The 22,251-nt window shown below is 36.7% G+C and overlaps 1 protein-coding gene across 2 annotated transcripts in view; it reads right to left on the bottom strand.

Moving 5' to 3' along the window:
* Rock2 (Rho-associated coiled-coil containing protein kinase 2) overlaps positions 1-22,251 on the bottom strand; it is a 94,951-nt gene that overhangs the window by 34,577 nt on the left and 38,123 nt on the right. For both annotated transcript variants that reach the window (XM_006239909.5, NM_013022.2), the window contains exons 3-7: positions 21,963-22,063; positions 11,502-11,639; positions 8,956-9,216; positions 3,876-4,020; positions 1,654-1,792 (exon numbers count right to left, since the gene is read on the bottom strand). In XM_006239909.5, coding sequence (XP_006239971.1) covers positions 1,654-1,792; positions 3,876-4,020; positions 8,956-9,216; positions 11,502-11,639; positions 21,963-22,063 — 784 coding nt within the window. The remainder of the gene's footprint in view (positions 1-1,653; positions 1,793-3,875; positions 4,021-8,955; positions 9,217-11,501; positions 11,640-21,962; positions 22,064-22,251) is intronic.

Below are 22,251 nucleotides of genomic sequence, written 5' to 3'. Positions count from 1 at the left end.
GTGGTGTATAGTAAACTATATGGGAAACAAACTCTACTTCCATTAGCACTCTCCTGTCAATCAAAAGTACATAAAGCTTCCAGGTTTAAAAATTCCCTCTGCACATGCCAAATTACATCACCTCTTGACCTAGGAGCATGAGAACTTTGGGGAAAAAACTACTCAGACTGCTCTCATAGAAGTACCATTTAAAAATCTCTTTCCTCTTCTTAAAAAGAACACACATGGGCTACAGAGATGGTTAAGAGGTTGAGAGCACTGACTGCTCTTCCAGAGGTCCTGAGTTCAATTCCCAGCAACCACATGGTGGCTCACAACCATCTATGTGATCTGGTGCTCTCTTCTCACATGCAGGCATATATGTAAGCAGAATACTAAGTATATAATGAATAAGTAAAAAAATAATAAAAAGAACCCTATATGAAGTTTAAACTATCTATATTTACTGCTAGAAGCTCTCTATCCATTTATATCAAAATCATCATTCTGGGGCTAAAGAGATGGCTCAACTGTTAAGAGCACTGACTGCTCTTCCAGAGGTTCTGACTTCAATTCCCAGCAACAACATGGTGGCTCACAACTACCTATAATGAGATCCGATGCCCTCTTTAGGTGTGTCTGAAGACAGCTACAGTGTACTCATTTACATGAAATAAAAAACCTTTAAAATCATTCAGAATAAAAGGAAAAAGACAAAGAATTCCATTCTCTAACCACCATGAGCATTCCTGAGAAGTAGACAGAAATAGAAATCATCTAATATGTTTCCTGTCTCCAGTAAATTCCCAACTTACACAGCGGCTTTAATGAAATTCTCACTAACCTTAGCAAGCATCACTTTGGTTATATTTGATTTTATCAATATTTGTCGTTCATCAATCATGTAACTACCAAAATTTACAGTTCATTTCAACAAATGATTAGAGAAGCCAATGGAATAATAATGAAGAGCTTCTTCACTCTAAGGCAGCTTTCACACCTTTGTTCATTCATTTGGTTTTTTTAAGATCATAGAATTTCCAGAACAGACTTGTTTGTATACAAATGCAAATTAAAGAGAAAGAAGGAAATACTTCCATAGTAAACAAACATTTCTCTTTTTTTTTTTTTTTTTTTTTGAGGGGTGGGGTGAGACAGAGTCTTACTGTATAGCCCTGGCTATCTTGGAACTCACTCTGTAGACCATGCTGGACTCAAACTCAGAGATCTGCTTGCCTTTGCTTCCTGAGTGCTGGGATTAAAGATGTGCACCACCACATCTATATCACCACACCTAATTTTAAATAGTTTTTAATTGTATAAACTATCAAATATTTATCTGTTAAAACTGCTGCCCTCTTATCAGTTATATAATCAAGAGTACTATGGATTATTACATTAAAGGGTACGACGAGAATGACATAAATTTTATCTTTCAAATGTAGTCATTTACTAAATCATATATGTATCTCTATAGACACAAGGATTGAGGTAGAAATTAGATTATAATTATGATATAAGGTAACTAAACACTAGGCCTACAGGCAAGGAGTCAGGGACTAAACCGGAATTAAACGCTAACAAGAGGTTGACTTCACATACAGACAAAGCAAGCACGTTTTCACTTCTGCAAATTTTAAAGGAGAAAGGGTTTCTCTTTGTGTGTATTATTACCTGTCTGTTAAGAAGGCACATATGAGATTCTTCGCATGTTTAGAAATTTCTGTATCTTCAGGAAAACACAGTGAATTTTTATGATCCATAATTTTGCTGTAGGTTCCTACAAGTGAATCTGCATAAAATGGAGTGTCCCCTAAATTTTAAAGAAAGACAGCAATAAATAGAAGAATCCAAGTTAAATTTTTTCACATAACATTTAAATATATTGTGTTTAAATCCATCAAATGACCAAATGCCAAGAACAACAGTGAAAATGAAGACATATACAAATAACTTAAAATGTAACCACACCAATGACCTTCTACTCTACTCTTGAAAAATAAATTTGTCTCTGAGTTTTCTCTAACTATAATATTATATCTTAGGGTCAGGTGTAGTAGCCCACACCTTTAGTCCTGGCACTCAAGAGGCAGTGGCAGACAGATCTCTGTTCAAGGCCAGCCTTGTCTATATAGCGAGTTCCAGGATAGCCAGAGTTACATAATGAGACCCTGTCTCAAAAGACAAACAAAAAATATATATCTTAACAATCTATTTGAAAATAACTATGTGATTCATCTCACAATGATGGTGAACACCTTTAATCCCAGAACTCTAGAGACAGAGGCAGGCAGATCTTTTATGAATTCCAGGCCAGCCTGTTCTACATAATGAGACTCTGTTTCAAAAGAAGAAAGAAGAAAAACCAACAAGAAAAAAGAAAGAAGGAGAATGAGGAATATGTGTCTGTTTATGTGTTAAGTTCAGGCCAGTCAAGGCTTCATAGATCCTGTTTCTTTTTTTTTTTTAATCTTTTTTTTTAAAGATTTATTCATTTATTTATTATATATAAGTACACTGTAGCTGTCCTCAGACACACCAGAAGAGGGCATGAGATTTCATTACAGATGGTTGTGAGCCACCATGTGGTTGCTGGGATTTGAACTCAAAACCTCTGAAAGAGCAGTCAGTGCTCTTAACCACTGAGCCATCTCTCCAGCCCATAGATCCTGTTTCTTAACAAACAAAAAAAATCTAAGAGTAGTTCTCTCTAACTACTCTAACTACTGGAGCAAATACTAAAATTTATTTAAATATTTAGTCAACCATTTAAAATATCTACAATAAATATTAGGAAATCTTAAGGTCCATCAACATGGCTTAGTGGTTAAGGGCATGCAGTCCTCTTACAAAGGGTCAAAATTCAGTTCCCAGCATAGGCATTTGTGATACATGCAGACAAAATAAATGTCTTTGGAAACAATGACCTAAACTACGGACACTGGAACAATAGCTCAGCAGTTAAGAACATGCATTTGCTGCTGACTTTTCCAGAGTTTGTTTCCCAGCACCCAAGCATGAGGCTCACAGTTGTCTAGAATTCCAGCTCAGCTCCAGGAGAGCAGATTAAAAGATTAGTGAAGGCCTTCAAAACCTGTGAGTTTGTTCTTGCTCTAATACTGCCTTAATTTTAAAAGATCTAGTGATGAGTAGTGACATGTATCAATGCAACCCTAGCTAACAAGAGGCTAAGGCAGGGGATTCTGAGTTTGAGGGCAGCATCAGTTGTTTGAAAATATTTATAAAAAATAAGAGAAAGATCTACTGGAGAAATACTTCCTACCAACATACAGCATACTATTTTCTTTTGATGTTGGACTTCTTTTCGATCACTATGCTAGTCTCATATCGGAGTCTACTTCATTTATTTATATACTAGCATGCGCATGTGCAAGCATGCACAGGTCACGCTCATGAGTGGAGGTCAGAAGACAATTTGCAGGTATTGGTTTTCTTCTCCCCACACTGGAGTCCTGGAGAACAAATCATCAGGCTCCACACATGCCTTTACCCCTTACACCAGTGGTTCTCAACCTTCCTAATGTTCCTCATGTTGTGGTGACCCCCAAACACAAAATTACTGCTGTTGCTCTTTCATAACTGTAATTTTGCCACTGTTATGAATCATAATGTAAGTATGTGTGTTTTCCAATGGTCTTAAGTGACCCATGTAAAAGGGTCATTTGCCTACTCCCATCCCAAAGAGGTGAAGACCCACAGGATGAGAATCAGTGACTTAAGTCTTCTTACCATCTTCTACATCAGGTTGTAGTTCAGGTTTTCAGAAATTCCTCCCTAGAACATGGCAATTTCTTTACGTTCTCCAATTCCTGGACTGAACTATCAAGTGTTATGAAAAGGGTTTTCAAAACAAAAAAGTTCAAATATTGACTTACCTACTAACATCTCAAAAAGGAAAACACCTACAGACCACCAATCACATTCTCGTCCATAGTAACCATCACCTCCTTGTGATTTCAGAACCTCAGGTGATATGTAGTCTGGAGTTCCAACTGCTGTATCACAATGCACCATGCCTGTCTGGGTAAACAACAGAATTAAAAAACAAAGCCAAACACTAAGGGTGAACACACACACTGACCATTTATTATCAGACAGTGCCACATATCACTTCCAATAGAATACCACTGCTGACGTGGCTTCAGGACTCAGGAATTATATACACCACTGAATGCATAGAAATATCTGCATCAGGGAGAACATATTTGGCAGTGATTCAACACCTTTACCTGTGTTCTGTTTTCTTGGGTAGTAAGACACTTTCTGTGAGTACATTCTTAGAGTATGTATGTGTATGTATATAACATGCACATGTTCGTGTGTGTGTGTGTGTGTGTGTGTGTGTGTGTGTGTGTGTTAGAGTGTGTGTAAGCCATAGGTCAATGATGGCTGCCTTCTTCTATCACTCTTTCCCTTATTATTTGAGAAAGTCTCTCACTGAACGTTGAGCTCAGTAACTGACTGAGCTAGTTACCAGTTACTAGGAGATCTGAACTCAGATCCTCACACTTGACAGGTGAACCATCTCCCTAGCTCCTCTAGAGTCTTTTTGACAAAGCTAAGACTCATCCATCACAGGAGAGGAAGGAAGGAAGGAGAGTAAGAGAGTGAGCATGTACGTGTAGCACATGCGCACATAAGCATCACAGTGCTTTCTGCTAAGGGAAATCATTCTAGCAATGTAAAGCTAAACACAGAGCTCCTTTATTCCAAGTTCTGTCCAACTTGTAAAGATTTTCTAAATTAATCCAAATGCCCTTCACTTCCTCTCCCTGCTAATGGTACACCACCATATTTCTCACAAGAAAACTATACAAATACTAACATGCTACATAGATATTAGGGCTAAGGATGTAGTAATGCTGGAAAGTCTACCTAGTGTGTAAAGCCCCAGGTTCATTCCCCATTACTACACACTACCTCCACAACCAACAACAAAAAGCTGAAGAGCTAATGTAATATGACCTTGGGGAAAAGAAAGTTCAGCGTGTTTTATGGACGTGATTTATGCAAATGTTTAAATGCTATAAAGCATGTTAAATATGAGAAATTAATTTCAAAAATAGTATTTTATGTATCCTTAATATGGCAGAATAGAATGTTATTTCTCCAAATATACCAGCAAATTGAGAACAGAAGTCATTTGAATATGAATTGATAAAAGAAAATGCTTCTGTAGATTATTACATAGGACAAAAATAAGAAGACAGACACATTAAAGGACAGGACACATAATTTATTAATTTTTGTACAGTGTTGAAAATTGAACCCAGGGCTTTAGGGAGTCTAGACAAACACTGCACTACAGGTGGGGAGTACTCAGCTCCTACAATTACCATTCATCAATCACTATTCTGTACTTTACAGTTTGTTGAAAACCAGTAAGGACAAAAAGGGTAGAGAGAAATCCTCATAAAACCAGAGGAAGCTCCACATATAAAAAAGTGAACTTTTTTTTTTTTCACAAATAACATAACCATGGTGAAGGGCAAGAAAAAAATAACTAATCTAAGGAGCTTTGGAAAAACTAGCTATTTTATCAGGACATCTTCAAGTCAAGAAGCAATTAGCAAATCTATTTATTACGGTAGTGAGGGCAGCAATTATGAAACAATTTTAACATACACTAGGGTTAAACAAGTTGTTTTTTTTTTTTAAGGCCGTAAATAGCTAATATGAACCAGAAGGGAGTTTTGTTTGTTTGTTTTTAGCCTTTGAAAGAAATTACAAAAAGAGAAGTGAAAGACTAGACTGGGCCCTGCGGTGTTAGACTTCAACCAGATATACCAGTGTTAAGTGGTAGCACTTGACATTATCTATAAGCATAGAGACCCAAATATAAGCATGGGGGCATGTGGCTGAATACTGGGTGTTATAACTCATACCTCCTAGCTCTATCTACTGACTGAGCCTGAAAGTCATGATACCTTAGGAGCAATAAGCATATCTAGCAATCATACAGGCAACTACAAGTACCATTTCTAATAAAAGAAATCAGAGCTTCTTGGAGTGGCTCTAGGGGTAAGAAAAAAAAAGGCAAGTTTTTAATATTCCGTAGTAGTAAAATGATAGAGAATACACTAAAGGATATGAAGCCGACCTAAGCAAACTTCATAAAGTTAAGTAACACATATGAAACAATGATAAATCACGACAACTTTATAGCTCTGAGGCATTGTCACATGACAGGACCAAGAGTCATATTTTAAGTGGCTTTGTATGAGGTGTGAGCTGGAGAACATAACTAGGCATTCATTTTCAAATGGCTACTCAAAATTACTTTGATTGGGAACTGGACAGGCAGGTAAAAGTACTTGGTGTGCACAAGTGAGTACCTGAATTTCAATTCCTAGCAACCAAGTAAAAAGCCAGGCGTGGCAATACATGCCCAAAACTCCAGGTGGAAGACGGGCAATGCAGTGGGAGTCTCAAGATTTATTGACCAGCCAGTCTTGCCAAACAAACAAGGGAGCTCCAGGTACAGTAAGAGACTTGGCTTCAAAAAATAAAAGTAACATAGAAGGCTAGGGAGACAGCTCAGTAAGTAGAAGTACAAGCATAATGATAGCATATGATTTGAACCTGAGCTCAAAGCCTTAACACTCACACAAAAAGTCAAGCATGCTTCTATGTGCTTGTAATCTCAGCAGTGGGGGATGTTGAGAGTAGGAGGCAGGTCCTGGGAGCTCACTGGTCAGCCAACCTAACTGGTTAGTGGTGGCTCAGTGAGAGACTCTGTCCCAAGTTAATAGGGTAGTGGGTGATAGAAGACATCTGACCTCCTCCATTGGGTTCCTCATGGAGGTGCACAGGTGTACACACACACGTATGTATTCATGCACACACACAATCTAAATAAAATAAAATGTGGAGACAGAAGATATTTAACATCCACTGTCAGATTTTGCACTTCTATTCAAAGGCAAGTGTACCTGCACACACATGCATGTGCCACACATACACCCAAAAAGTAACTTTAAATGTAGTAAGTTGGATGATTTCTAAATATATTTGATGATTTGTCATTAACAAAATATAGATCAAGAGAGTTTACTAAAAATTTAAAATTGGATCAACCAGAAGTCTTGGGTTTGGTCTTATAAACTATTCAAACTGCCTTTTACAAAAGTAGAAAACAAAAATTTTAACGGAACTCACACTTTCATCTGCCCCTAACTGCACAAGCCTGTCTAGCTGGATTCCCTTAGTTATTATTCCCTTGGGTACTAATTATTTTCATTATAATTACAAAGGTTATTTTTATCTCTTTTATTTATTGATTGATTGATGAATGAGGGGCACACAAGCATACAACTTGCAAGAGTTGGCTTTCTGAGACCAAGAGTTGGTCCACGTGAGCCCCAAGAAGAGACTTGGTGGCAAGTGCTGGCTGAAGCTATATAACATACAGCTCAGAGCTGAAAATATAGAATACAGCAATTATTACCACCTTCATTTTTTTAATGTACAATTTTGAGGAAAATAGATTTTTCAGAAATAAACACAAGAAGAAACATCAGAGATTAAAACTGAAGTCCTGGGGCTAGGGAGAAGGTTCAGCAGTTAAAGAGCACCAACAGATCTTCCAAAAGGTTCAATTCCCAGCACATACATGGGGGGCTCACAGCCATTTCCAGTTCCAGAGAATCCAATACTACCTTTTGGCCTCTGACATAACATAAAAGAAAGTAAAGATCACTGAATGTCTATATTCAAGGATCAAAGGATGTCTATATTGCTGACAGACTACAAAAACCTGAAGGGGTATATAGACTTACATAGACTCTATCAATTTATCTTCTTCCTCAATTGCTGAAACATATAAAAATCACTTTTTCAGATGCACACCACCAAGCCAGAGGTTAGGTTTGGTCACTGAGTTCTAGTTGGTCTCTGATACAGAGACAATAATAAAGGAAAGGCAAATAGTGACAGAACTCAAACTCGCAACAGTATTATTCACCCAACAATTACTAGAAAATTAAGAGTCCTATGTAATTTTTAAAAATCCATGCCTGTGGACACTCCAGATGTTTTTGTGCATGCACTATTGCTGCTGTTGCTGCTGGTGGTGGTGATGGTGGTGATTCTGGAAGGTTATGAAAACTACACCAAGGTGAAATTCGGTTTCCTAGAGTCACAGATTACTTACTATTTATAATCTATCTTCTACACAACCCTACTTCAGCAGGAATTAGTAGTACAGACAAAACAGGACAAAATGTAAAATTATATAATCAAAACAAACCAGTAGCACGGTTATGTTTGAAGTTACTGTTATTGAACCAACTGTAATACAGAAGAGTAGTAAGGTGTGAAGCAGCAACTGACTTCTTCATTTTTGTATCCCCACCTTTCTCAAAAGGAAGAAAAAAACATGGAAATAATAATGGTAATAGAAATACTCCTGAACCTGAATTTAAATTGTGTAGCCAAATTCTATACACCTAGACCATTACTAACTAGTTTCGATTAGTAACAGATGTTTGTCAAGAAGATAAATGAACTGAGCACTGATATTCATTCATCAATCCACTAACAGAAGTATTTTACACCTTGATGAATGAATTGTAAAGGAAATATTCTAAATGGTTTTGTCTTGGGGCTGTTATGCCATTGTCAAAGCAAAGTTCATTTTTACTTAAAATTACAAAATTCTGATTTGTATGTTTCTTAAAATATACACATAAACACACACATGCACACGCACCCACCTCCAAAAAACTAGGACTAACAAGAAGACTCAGCAGGTAAAGGTGCTTGTGGCACAAGCCTGGTGACCTGAGCACAGCTCCAGAACCCATATGCGTCAGAAGGAGAGAACCGACTCCAGAGTTGTCTTCTCACCTCCACATGCTCACCATTGCATGCGCATGCTCTCTCGCTCTCATACACATAAACACAACAAATATGAATAAAACCTTTACAAAACAGCATATTTATTGGCTTACTTACTTCATCCATTTTCATACATGTGCCAAAATCTGCTAATTTTAGATGTCCGTGTTTATCCAATAGCATGTTATCGGGCTTCACATCTCTGTGTATTAAGCCCATGGAGTGTATTGCATCCAGTGCAAGCACGACTTCAGCAGTATAAAACTTGGCCCACTTCTCAGGCACATCATAATTGCTCATCAGGTTAACAAGGTCTCCACCTGGCATGTACTCCATCACCATGTACAGATACCTGTCATCTTGAAAGGCACAAAAGAGCTGGAAAAGGAAGAACAAAATTATACTAAAAACAAAGCTATGAACAAAATGAAATTCTCAAAATTATTATCACTAGTGAAAAAAAACAGACTACCATTAGATTAAAATTTATGAAATCCTTTTCTTCTGGATCAGGCCTATTTAATGAGAAAATAACAGAATAATTTTATATGGTTACTTTTCCAGGCATACAATAAAATGTGCATAAATAAATGTTTTCCTCTCACAGAAAACACAAAGTAGGAAACTAAATAAAAAATTTTAAAAGATATAATTGGAACAAAGGAGACAATATCTCTCTGAAAACTAAACAAAGTATTGCTCATACCTTACACAAAAGTGAGCTGGAGGTAAGAGCCGCTTAGAAACATCTAAAAGATGCCAATTCAAAAGACAGAAGAAATAAGTCCCATTTCAGTGAGAAAAGAAATGAGTAATCAGTAGCCAGACTTGGGAGAACCAAATCCTCTTCTCTATTCTTTATCCTCTTATTCATGATAAGCAGCAAGCAGCACTGGCAAGCTACAGTATGCTGCTCCAGAAAGACAGAGTGACCACAACTCCCAAGAAAAGGTGTATCTATAGCCCAGCAAACAACACAGGCCCCTTCAGTTCCTCCCTGGAAACAAGCAAATAGAAATGGCGGCAACCAGACACTATTTAAATAATCAAGAGATCCCTTTTTCTCAGTAGAGAATCTATTCAGGAGAATCAAAGATCAAAAGATAACAATATATGGAATGGAAGTGAATGAAATTTAAAGCTTGAAGTGGGACACTTCAGTGTTATCCTCTTTTTTCTCCTCTTTGAAACAAATTTCCTTACGTAGATCAAGTAGAACTCAAACTTATAAAGAATCCCTGTGCAGATCTCCAAGCACTGGGATTACAGCTATATCCACACACCAGCATCACTATCAGTCTTTATTAAAGCAAATTATCAAGGCCCGTAATTACACACATATACACATAATATAGTGTGAATGTAGATGTCAGAATTTCTAAACAATGGCTACGATTAACCAAATAAAACCAAAAAGGAATTTAAGGCTCAATCTCATTTTCAACTTTATATATTTGGGTGTTTTGCCTACATGTATGTAAGTGCCTGATGTCTGTGGAGTTCAAAAAAAGGGTGCTGGATCTCCTGGAACTGTAGTTACAGACGGTCAGAAGAGCTGCTACGTAGGGGCCGGTCAAATCTGGGTCCTCTGGAAGAGCAGGCTGGCTCTTAACGGATGTAACATCTCTACAGTTCTCCTCAGCATCACTTTTTAAAAGCAGTACTAATGACCTTTTAAACGACACAGTCATCTATGTGACCTTAAAATAAAAATCTCGGGGTTGGGGATTTAGCTCAGCGGTAGAGCGCATGCCTAGTGAGCGCAAGGCCCTGGGTTCGGTCCCCAGCTCTGAAAAAAAGAAAAAGAAAAAGAAAAAAAAAAAAAAAAAAAAAAAAAACTCCATGCTGCCTCTTTCAAGAAAGGTATGATGGGCTGGAGAGATGGCTCAGCGGTTAAGAGCACCCGACTGCTCTTTCAGAGGTCATGAGTTCAATTCCCAGCAACCACATGGTGGCTCACAACCATCTGTAAAGAGATCTGATGCCCTCTTCTGGTGTATCTGAAGACAGCTACAGTGTACTTATATATAATAAATAAATAAATCTTTAAAAAAAAAAAAAAAAAAAAAAAAGAAAGGTATGAAAGTCCAGCTCATTTAGGCACTTAGAGCACACACTGGTATGTGGTTCATCTTACTCCTCATCCTTGCTCAAAACATCTACAGATGTAGATACTGGAGTTAAATACCATATGAAGAAGCAAAGCTGGTAGCATATGTAATAGAAAAAGAAGCAATATATCAATCAATTTTTAAATAGTTATGAGGCAGAATTAGGAAAACTGACATCATATGTTACAGAAAAATATATAAGGACTGTAGAATTTATAAGATGGTTCTATAGAAAACTCTTCTCCCATTTAAGATAGGCTGAGAATGTCATGAGGTCTAACTAACCTCAGTATGTACAAATCAATGTAATGACAGGATGAATTCAGAGTGGTATACTGTCTGATCATGTAAAATCTACATATAAAATGATTAAGAAATAGTTTCAAGTAATAGTTTTTATATGCCATGTCTATACAGATATTCCATCAAGAAACATTAAACAAGCATACTGAATTAGGTCTAATAAAAAATAATTACACTTTTTACTATGCGAACAAAGCACATAAAAGTCTTCTGAATAGACACCTTAACACAAAAAGTTATCATGCTTACCTGAACCACCCACGGACTGTTAGCAAAAGCCATAATATCTCTTTCTTCCCAGAAAAAAGCAGAATCTGATCTTTTTATCATTTCAAATTTACTAAGAAGCTTCATTGCATAAACCTTCTGTGATGCCTTATGACGAACCTGTGAATTTAAAGAAAACAAAAAAACAAAACCGAGTAATACTTTAATTGCATAAGGAGAATGACAGTACTGCAATGCTGTTAATAACTAGCTGCAAAGCAAACTGACCCTCAGCCAAGTGAATGCATGTAACACCTTGTTTCCAGGTAAGACTCAAAAGCAGAAGTATAACACTTACCAGGGAGAATATCTATAAGAGCCCAAATATTTCAGGAAATATACCTTTTAATTAAAGTTAAGTAAGCAAACATCTCATTTTGGATAAAAAATTCCCACAGATTATTTAAGCTAACCATGTTTTAGAAAATAAGATGCCATTTAATAGTCGATTTCCAAGAAATGTTTACTGAGGGGGGAACAAACATCTTTTAGTCTGAAACATCAGTGTTTATGTGTATATGCTGTGTGAGGGGGTGCACATCATTCACTATATGAACATTAATAATCTAATAGGTTAGTCTGCAAGAGATAACCTGATTTTATTACCTCATTCTCATTTGTTCATAAGTATCTGTTTAAAAAATTAGTTTTCAAAATAAAAAAAAAACCCTAACAATATAGTTACTTGATTAATTCCTACTTTGCCTAGTAGAATATAAATTTCTTCAGAGTAAAAATAGGGTCTATTTACAACCATTTTTTTCTTAAAGATTTATTTCATGTATGTGACTACACTGTCACTGTCTTCACACGCGCCAGAAGAAGGCATTAGATCCCTTTACAGATGGTTGTGAGCCACCATGTGGTTGCTGGGAATTGAACTCAGAACCTCTGGAAGAGCAGTCAGAACTCTTAACAGCTGAGCCATCTGTCCAGTCCCTACAACCATATTTAATTCCCAGAACACACCAAAGTATCACAAAGAAAAGAAATATAGAGTCTAAGTTCTAACAGCTAACACATACTGTATAATAATAAATAACAACTGGTAACATACACAAAACTAAACACCCAAGGTTTATTCTTGAATATATCTATTTCCTACAGTTAGTTGGTAAATGGCTGTTCCATCACTCAAGCTGCTCCAGCTAAAAATTCCTTTGTCAGAGAATCATCCAGTTCCACCTTTAACTTGTTTCTAATCCAGTCGTATCTAGTTATTCCCTTTTGCTGCCAACCAGGTCCAGCATCTTTTACTCCAATTGCTACTAAAATCTCAACTGTTTCCTCTTCTATATCCAATCAGTCCAATGAACCATACAACAAACCAGTTCTGGTCCTCAGCTTATCTCTTTTGTCTCTTTTGTCTCTTTTGCATATGTGCTGCTCTCTGTGAAAAGCCCTTTTGATGAGTTCAGTTCCTGACTCCTTCAGATCAGAGTTCAAATACTGCCTTCTCATGAACACCTACTGATCAAGGTACTTTACCTTTAACCCACTATCTCCTTCTCCTGCCAGCATGTCCCTAACTCATTTTCTCTTCCTTGTCCTTGCTCTATTTCACTTACGAATCTTATATCTTTTAAAAAACAACATTTGTCTCTGAGCACCAGAATTTAATTCAATGAAGATAAGATCTGTGCCTATTACAAAGTACATGCCAGGCACTACTGTATTTTGGATACATTACATTAATCTTTGCTTTAGTCCCAGTGAGGTATCCTTTCTACCTGTCAGAATGCCAAATATAAGGAAGACCCAGAGAATTCACTCTGCCTGGGGACAGAGCTGAAGCTAAAGGTGGCAAGCTGAGACTGGAATGCTCTGTGCATCCACAGTCTACACTATTTCTACTCTAAACTCCAAGTTAGCATCACCCACCTTAAACAGAGCCAGATCTCACACCGGCCCAATATCCCAGCCCAACTGCAGTTCTTTCTCTTTCTGGAAAGCTCACCAGCATTTGGTCTCAGGGTTAGAGGAAGAAACTAAGAAAAGATGAAGCTCTTGAACACAATGCCTAAAGTCCTGACTAGCCCAAAGTCATCTTCCCAATTTAAACCTTGTCCTCTTGTTCTTGTTTATACTTTAAGAACAATTCTTTTAGACCCTCTAATATAAGAATGATCCTTTCTTCTTTATATATTTTTCATTAGAAAATATATCAGTCCTGACCACCTCTCATCCAAGGACACAGCTTCTTTTCCACTCAGCTGAAATATGAAATCCTCAAAGAAGCTTCCTCTGACTACCCAATCAAATTAAGAACCTTTCTGGGGCAAAAAAAAAAAAAAAATCTTCATGCCTGTTTTGATTTCTACTAATCTCCCAGTGACAAGTTCAATGACAATATTGACAACAAAATACTGTTATGGTTGGGTGGTCACCAAACCTGAAGAATTGTACTCAAGGTTGACATCACAGCATTAGGAAAGGTTGAGATCAACGATCTAGAACATAGTTCCTCCTCTAATATGTATCAGCTGCATGTCCAGGAAATTAGTTACTTTATAATTTTGCTACTATTAATGTAAATATCTGAAATGCAGGCTATCTTGATATGTGACCCCTGTAAAAGGGGTCTCTGACCACCAAAGGGGTCACAAACAACTGGTCTAAAGTAAGCCCTGCTCTACCACTACCTAACAAAACCTAACGGTAAATCTAAACAGCAAAAGGGAGCAGTTTAGCTGAAGGCTGAATCACATCAAGGTAAAAGGACTTGGATAGCAGTACCTTGCTCTTTCCACACACCTACTCTGACAAAGTATAAAACTGAGCCTCTACAAATCAAGGATGGCCATTCAGTAAGTCACTGAACAGACTATCCGAATGAAAACTAACATTCTTCAAAGAGATTAACAAAGCTCAAACTCTCTACTCCATATCCACAGGATATAGCAAATAATTTAAAACTTACGAAAGAGATAAAAGGAAAAGCATGAGCTATCAATAAGAAAAAAGAAGTCAAAAGAAAATGTTAGGTTTAGCTTTAAATTTTTCTTACAAATAAGTATAAAAGACATAAGTAAAAATAGCTCTTATAAATATGCTTAAATAAAACAGAAATAATAGAAATCAATTAGAAATTCTATAACTAAAAAATATATAGTGATGAATGAAAACTTTAGAAGAGCTAAATGGAACAGTGATTAAATGAGAAATACAGCTGGACAGTGGTGGGGCACCCCTTTAATCCCAGCAGGCAGAAGCAGGTGAATCTATGAGTTTGAGGCCAGTCTGGTCTACAGATTGAGTCCAGGACAGTCAGGGCTACACAGAGAAGCCTGGTCTTGAAGCAGGGGAGTGGGTGTGTGTGTGAAAAATTCAGTGAATCTGAGCACAAATAAATTTGAATAAATGAATGTGATTAGACTGGAGAAATCCAAGATAATTTTAAGCTAAGATATGTGTGAATATATTGGCTAAATATACCCATTACTGAATTATAGAACAACTAAAAAGCAAGACACAAACTTATGTGGTTTAGATATAAACCCGACAGGTAGAAGATTAAAGGAAAAGCAAACATATTTGCCATGGGAACAGCAAGGATAAAATGTTACAATAGAAATGAATGTATAGAGTTAATAGACTTACAGCAGACAGTCTTTATCTGAATGAAAGAGAATACATCAAGACCTAAGAGGCAGAACAGCTGATCTTTTTGAGTTCTAGGCCAGCCTGCAATACATACATAACGAGTCCCATACTTGAGGGGGAGAGAACAGAAGGGCGCACAATTCTAAATGTTTGCACCTTTAATAAATGAACTTGAAAATTCATGAACCAAAAACTAACAGAATTAGAGAAAGAAAACTGTGAATCTCTATTTTCTGCTGAAAAAATGTAACACTCCGTGTCAGTAATTTGATAGAAAAACATATAAAACATTCTTTTATCATTTCTCCTTTAAAAATGTTTTGAAATGTTGTAACACTACAATGAAAATGGTAAGTCCAAGAGGTAACCATGTGGTGACAAGAGCTGAAGCTTGTATTCATCTTCTGTGCTGTTACGAGACAATTACAGCAATCCCTACTAGATCTGCATAGTGGAAGAAAGTTTATACAACACTAAAAATATAGGCACCAGAAAAAAATGTAAGAACATAGAGAAGCCAGGGATTAAAGGATGACAGTTGGGGTTGGGGATTTGGCTCAGTGGTAGAGCACTTGCCTAGCAACCGCAAGTCCCTGGGTTCAGTCCCCAGCTCCAAGAAAAAGGAAAAAAAAAAAGGATGACAGTTGTAAAGCTAGAAAACTATACCACAGCAGGCACACTGGCTTTCTAATAATTTGTATTCAATAACCAGATTATCTCAAAGTAAGTAATCATAAAAAGACTATGAAAAAATTTTAGAAGTTAACGCATTCTTAACTTTCTCTAAAAACAAATTGAATTTTGAATGTTCTGTAACTTCATTAGAGAAAACAATCCACAGAGCATTAAGAGTCAATTAATTTGTTATTATATTCATTATTTATATTTAGACCATGACATACAAAATTCTGAGAATGTTGTTGTACAGTGGAGCTAAAGAACTGAGGCTAAAAGTTATTGGAAAGAAGACAGTCATTCATTTGAATAAAAAGTATACACTGAAGCCCTAAATGGACTTCTGAATGAGAAAATGTTTGCTGTCTTCATTGGTGGTGCAGTTACTCTCCCATCTTATGCTCCTGATAATCTTAGAGATGTGCTGTTTGCAGCCTGCTTCCTTAGCTGCTTTCAACAGAAACATGCTTCACTGTGGAACTGCCCAGTGGGTGGCACAACGCCAAATATTGCTACCTCTATCTATAAGACTTTTAAACTCTTAAGAATGTTTCGGCTATAAGGCTGAATTTCATTTAAACGCTGGGCTAGGACAGTTACTGGCTCACAGCACAAGGTAGGAATCACTACTTCTTATCTCTGACATAACTCACAGACATCAGACTTACTCATGCCAAATGTGTACAGCATACCTTTAAAATTCATTAGCAGTGATGTGACAAAGTAGTATAATAAAGTGCTGCTGCTACTTTAGGAAAGCTGATTTCCACTCATCTTCCTCTGAGGATGTCTCTGAGTTATTCTAGCATAATCTCCCTCAGCATCTTTGTAGACTCCCCTTTATTCTCCAGCTCCTTCTCCTCTATTCAATATAGATGGACAAATACACGAACAAACAGTCAGACACAGTTGCTATTCATTGTCACACTGAACAGAGTAATGTTTAAAGACATGGATTCAGATGTAAACAAACCTGGGCAAAGGCAGAGATATTCATGAACTAGGTGACAAATTTACTGAATGCCTCTAAATTACAAAGCAAAGACAAAATGAGAGATAATGACTATAAATTCAGCATACAGTCAATAAAAAAATTACCTAATTCTACCACAAATGGTACTTCTACTATGTTATGCATGTGCCCCTTTTACTAGTCTTATGGTACTTAGAGGACCAAAAACAAAAAAACAAAAACACTTCTCTTAACAGTTCTGTTGGTTATAAAGAGACTGTCAAATTCCTAGTTTTTGAATTTGAAAATACACTGACTACAAAACACTCTCCAACTGAGTATTTATGTGTATAGGAGGAAAAAAGCACTCTCCCCTCAAAGGGAGGGAGAAACAAAACACTAAGCATGGCTATATCCTAGCCAATAGAACTTAAGCAACTCCTCTTTTCTCCCTACCCCATAATTTCTATAGTTAAGATGTACTTCTTTGTAAGACAGGCAGACACACAGGCTGACTTAAATAGATGTCAGATTTCTAAATGAAGCTTAAGAACATGCTTAGGATATTCTTAGAATCCTGTTGACAACTTTAAAAACATTCTTACTAAGACATGTCCTTTGAGACTTTCAAATTTATTTACTAGTAAAATCATATTTTTTAAGAAAATTGAATGTGTGTATTAGACTAAACTGGAGTAATGCCTGATGTTAATGAAGCCTCCACCAAAGACGCAAGTAAAACAATGCCCTCACGCTGTCTGTTATGGCAGCCAAGACTGACCAGCAGAAACAAGGACTATGAAAACATCACAGGGAGGGATGTTCAGAGAGAACCTTATAAAGAGTAAAGATCCAGCTTTACTTTAAAAAACAAATCTGAGTTCATATGAACAATCTTAGAGAATCGTGTACGCACACATGCAATGCAGAGAATGAACGGACGGTGGCTATGTAGACTGCTCTTTTCTCTCTGCTTCCCCAGCCAGTCTTTTACGCTATGTTCTCTATTGAAGAAGACAGGTCCCAGGGTATGGATGAATATTTTTAGATGAGTATCAATTACTGGTAAGGTCAAAATGTTTGAAAGATACAGTTCTTGTTTTAAAAAAATAGTTTAAAGGAATCAAAATATCAACATATAAACTACAAGGTAAGATGTAATATTAAAAATAAAATAACATTACGTAAGACATGGAGAAGAAGTTTCACTCAGACGTGAAAACAAGAGAAACAGTTAATTTCTGAGAGGCAGAGTAAAAAAAAAACAAAAAAACAAAAAAACTGTAGGACTAAAAGGTAGACAGGGAAACAAAGCACTCTGAGCCGTTCACCTAGAATGAACAGCTAAGAAAGGTGACATTTTAATTTTAAAGTTTCCTTTTTTTCACCCCGTGTGTGGGAGTGGGGGGTGGGGGACATGACTGCAGTGCCTGCAGAGGCCAGAAGGAAGCATCAGATCCCCTAGAGCTGGAGATAAAGTTATGACACCAGCAAGAGTGATGGGAAGCACTCTGGCATCCTCGACTTGACCTGCTAGGCCATCTCTCCAGCCCTATGAATGCTGACATTTCAAAAGAGGTCCCAGCAGGCCAGGATAAAAGTATCATACTATTTTAATAAACTAAGTAGAGAGGGATCCACAGTTACATCACATCTAGACTTGTCTTTCCTTAACTCAACATAGGTAGAAGCAGAAATAATGAAAACTAACTCATATGATATAAAAGCTCCTAAAGTTGACTCAATGTTCCTACACCAGGATTGGGAGTAGACGTGGTACCTGAGAATATAAAGATATAAAACTATGAGGAAATGCCTCCAAATAGTAACATCAGTCCAGGTGAGTATACACAGAGTCTTTAATACACATGGTCCTGAGAGTCTCTCCATTAGTACTTCACAACTTGAGATCAACATTTGATGAAGCACTAAGCAGAAGAGGAATAGAAAGCAACTTCATATATGAGATAGCTTGGATGAAAGTAAAGCAATGGATACTGAGAAAAGTGCAGACTAAGTTTAAAATCACAAACTATAGGATCTAAAAAATTATACGTAAGACATTAATTATGACTCTGCGTGTCTGTGTGGCTTGAGTAACTTGGGAAGAAGAAAATCAAGTGCTCTTTTAACCACTGAGCCATCCCTATAGTCCCTTTTTAAATTACTGGTGTGTGTGTGTGTGTGTGTGTGTGTGTGTGTGTGTGTGTGTGAGAGAGAGAGAGAGAGAGAGAGAGAGAGAGAGAGAGAGAGTCTGTGTGGGTGGCTGCCAGAACACACATACTTTGGAGATAAGAGGGTAACTTTATGGAGTCACCTCTCTGCTTCCACCTTTATGCAAATTCAAAAAATTAAATTTAGATTACCAGCTTTACCCACTGAGCCATCTTACAAGTCAGAAAGGATTTTTAACTGACACTTTTTCAACAGTCTCAAATGTTTCTAATGATCAAAATATATGATACCAATAAGCTGATTCCCAAACCTTCCAAGAACTGATATGAAAAGAAATTTCTGTTGTTTTTCATGAAATCTGATATTGCCATGGTGGCCCTATGTAATATACCTATGCACATCTAAAAATCAGATAATACCTGACTTTTTAAAAGTAAAGGCTGGGGCTGGAGGTATGGCTCAGTGGTTAAGAGCACTGACTGCTCTTCCAGAGGTCCTGAGTTCAAATCCCAGCAACCACATGATGGCTCACAACCATCTGTAATGAGAGCTAAGGCCCTCTTCTGGTGTGTCTGAAGACAGCTACAGTGCACTCATATATAATAAATAAATAAATCTTTAAAAAAAAAAGTAAAGGCCACTTGAATACCTGACAAGAAAGCTAACAATCATCCCACTACTCAGAACTAGAAGCACAGTAAGAGACATGAATATTCAATCTAATTTATATTAATATACTAATACTGTTACTAATACTACCAAGCTGAGAGAACTAAAGCCTGGATGACAGGAACTAATATGCTGTAGGCAAGAAATAGCAGTTGTTAACACTGATTCTTCTTCCTCAGTATTAGATACTCCACACAAAAGTGTCTATTAATGTTTTTACTACTGAGGTCATAGGCCCTAGAGAGGAAGCTATACCTTTTTCCTGTTATTTATTCTTTTTTAACTATAATTTAAAATTTTTTCTGGGTATGGGTGTTTTGCTTGCATATATGTCTGTGCACCACATGAGTGAAGTGCCCGAGTCCAGAAGAGGGTGTCAGATGCCTAGCAACTAGAGTTACAGACAGTGTGAGGATTCAAACCTGTGTCCACTGGTTAAGGGCAGCCAATGGTCTTAACCACTGAGCTCTCTCTCTCTCTCTAGCCTCCCCTCCCACACCACCAACATTTTTTTAATTACTTATTTTATCTTACGTATGTAAGTGTATTGCCTACATGTATATATGTGAACCATGTGTGTGCAGTGCCTGTTAAGGACAGAAGAGGGCATTGGATCCCCTGGGACTGAAGTTACGAACCCCATTGTTATGCTAGAAGCTGAACCAGTGTCCTCTGGAACAGCAGCAAGTGACTATAACTGCTGAGCCATCTCTCCCGCCCCATACCGCTGTTGACTCAAGAACCTTCTTGTATGCTACGGCATTTCAGTAACATTTCAAAGTTACTCTTAGAATGAAAACTTATTTGTGCAAATTGGTTAACATTGTCCTCTATGGTAACTTAACCTACTTTCAACTTAACCAGATAAAGTATTTCACATGGAAAGAAGAAATTGTGTTATCATGAACTTCCTTTTACTAATCTCAAAAATCAAAATACATCATAAAGATGTGTTAAATTGGAACATTTTCCCCCTAAATCCACCATACTAATTTACTACATACAAATCAACTTCAAAAGGCTATATAGATGAAAGAAACACAAGAACATTTCTTTTATAATCTTTAAATATGCTTGCCTAGCTTATGTGAAGCCTTGGGCTAGGTCTGATCACCATGTAAATCAGAGCATGAGGATGTGTGCCTATAAGCCAGCACCTGTGAAGTGGAAGCAAGCGAATCAGAAATGTAAGGTCCATCTTCAACTACACACTGAATCCAGGCCAGCCCAGAATGTAGGAGATCCTGTCTAAAAAACCAAATGAAAAAACAACTAAAAGAAAAACAAGAGTAGGTCAAGATCTGACATTCATCTGTCCAAAATCCAACCCAATTTCTTTTCTAATTACAATATCTTAAGTATGCAGAAAACAATGTATTTGTATAAAATATGTGATTTGGCAATTAACCCTTAGGGAGTCCTCCTAACTAGTATTGCTTATTACTGAACTTAACTGTCATCCATTACTCATCTTATTCATTAAGGGCTTAATCATCATCCTCCAAAGTGACCCTCACAAAATAGGTATTACTGTCTCCATTCTTCAGATCAGAACTTGGAGAAGAATTTATGCTTACAGTGATCACTGTTTCTCAATGTCATCAAGAGGATGTTAGGTTCAAAAAACTGGCAGTATGCTTAGGTACTAAAAACAGGAAAACCATTATAATAATATAGTATTTACTGTTAAAAGTTATAATAAGTTATAATTTCACCTAAAAGATAAAGAATTTCTTCATTGTGATAGATGTGCAGGTATGCATGTATGTATGTGTATGTGTATACACATGGGTTAGATAAGTGTGTATGTGTGTATTACAAATGTGTGTATATATGTATATATATGTTATGCGTTATGTATACACACACACACATATATATATACACATATATGCATGTAACATCTTGTTAAACAGAATGCTTTCAATCTGATCATTTTTCTTGTTTTTGAAACAGGGCCTCACTATATAGTTCTGATTGGCCTAGAACTGTATGCCAGGCTGGTCTTGAAATCAGACTGTCTCAGCTTCCTGAATGCTAGGATTAAAGGCATTCACCTTCAAGTCCAGTTCCAGTCTGACCATTAATGAAAACATAGCTCTCATATAGTTTTATACCAGAGTATAATATAGTATAATGCTAACTTCTAAGCAGATCACATGTAAAACCAAACTGGCAATATTCTAAATCACTGGTGTTAGTGACAGGCTGCCCCTTTTAAAGATAGAAACTACTGAGGCTCTCAGAGATGGAATGACTTGATTAAAGACATAAAACCATTAAAATGGCTGAAAATAGATTTTAGAACTATTTAGCTGCTATGATGTTTAAAAGAAAAAATAGTAAAAACCAAACAAATCCTTTCTTACCAACTGAACTTCACCAAAAGCACCTCTTCCAATAACTTTTACAACATCATAGTCTTCTGCTTTCATCTGTAAACCTCTGATTTTTTTCACAATTTTCTCATCTATAATAAAAAGATCACCATACTTTTAATATCAATATCATATATAAGGAACTTTCAAAAGGAGTCGCTATACTTGTATATTTTTTATTTCTAGATATTAGAATTAATTTTCAGTTGATTCTGTTAGTCTTTAAAGGATCCTATTTAAAAATTTCAAAACGTGTGGATGGGGTGTATGTAACTCAGTG

Source organism: Rattus norvegicus, chromosome 6 (assembly GCF_036323735.1).
Source record: "Rattus norvegicus strain BN/NHsdMcwi chromosome 6, GRCr8, whole genome shotgun sequence".
In the NCBI taxonomy this organism is placed as follows: domain Eukaryota; kingdom Metazoa; phylum Chordata; class Mammalia; order Rodentia; family Muridae; genus Rattus; species Rattus norvegicus.
This window is presented reverse-complemented; position numbering and strand designations above follow the sequence as displayed.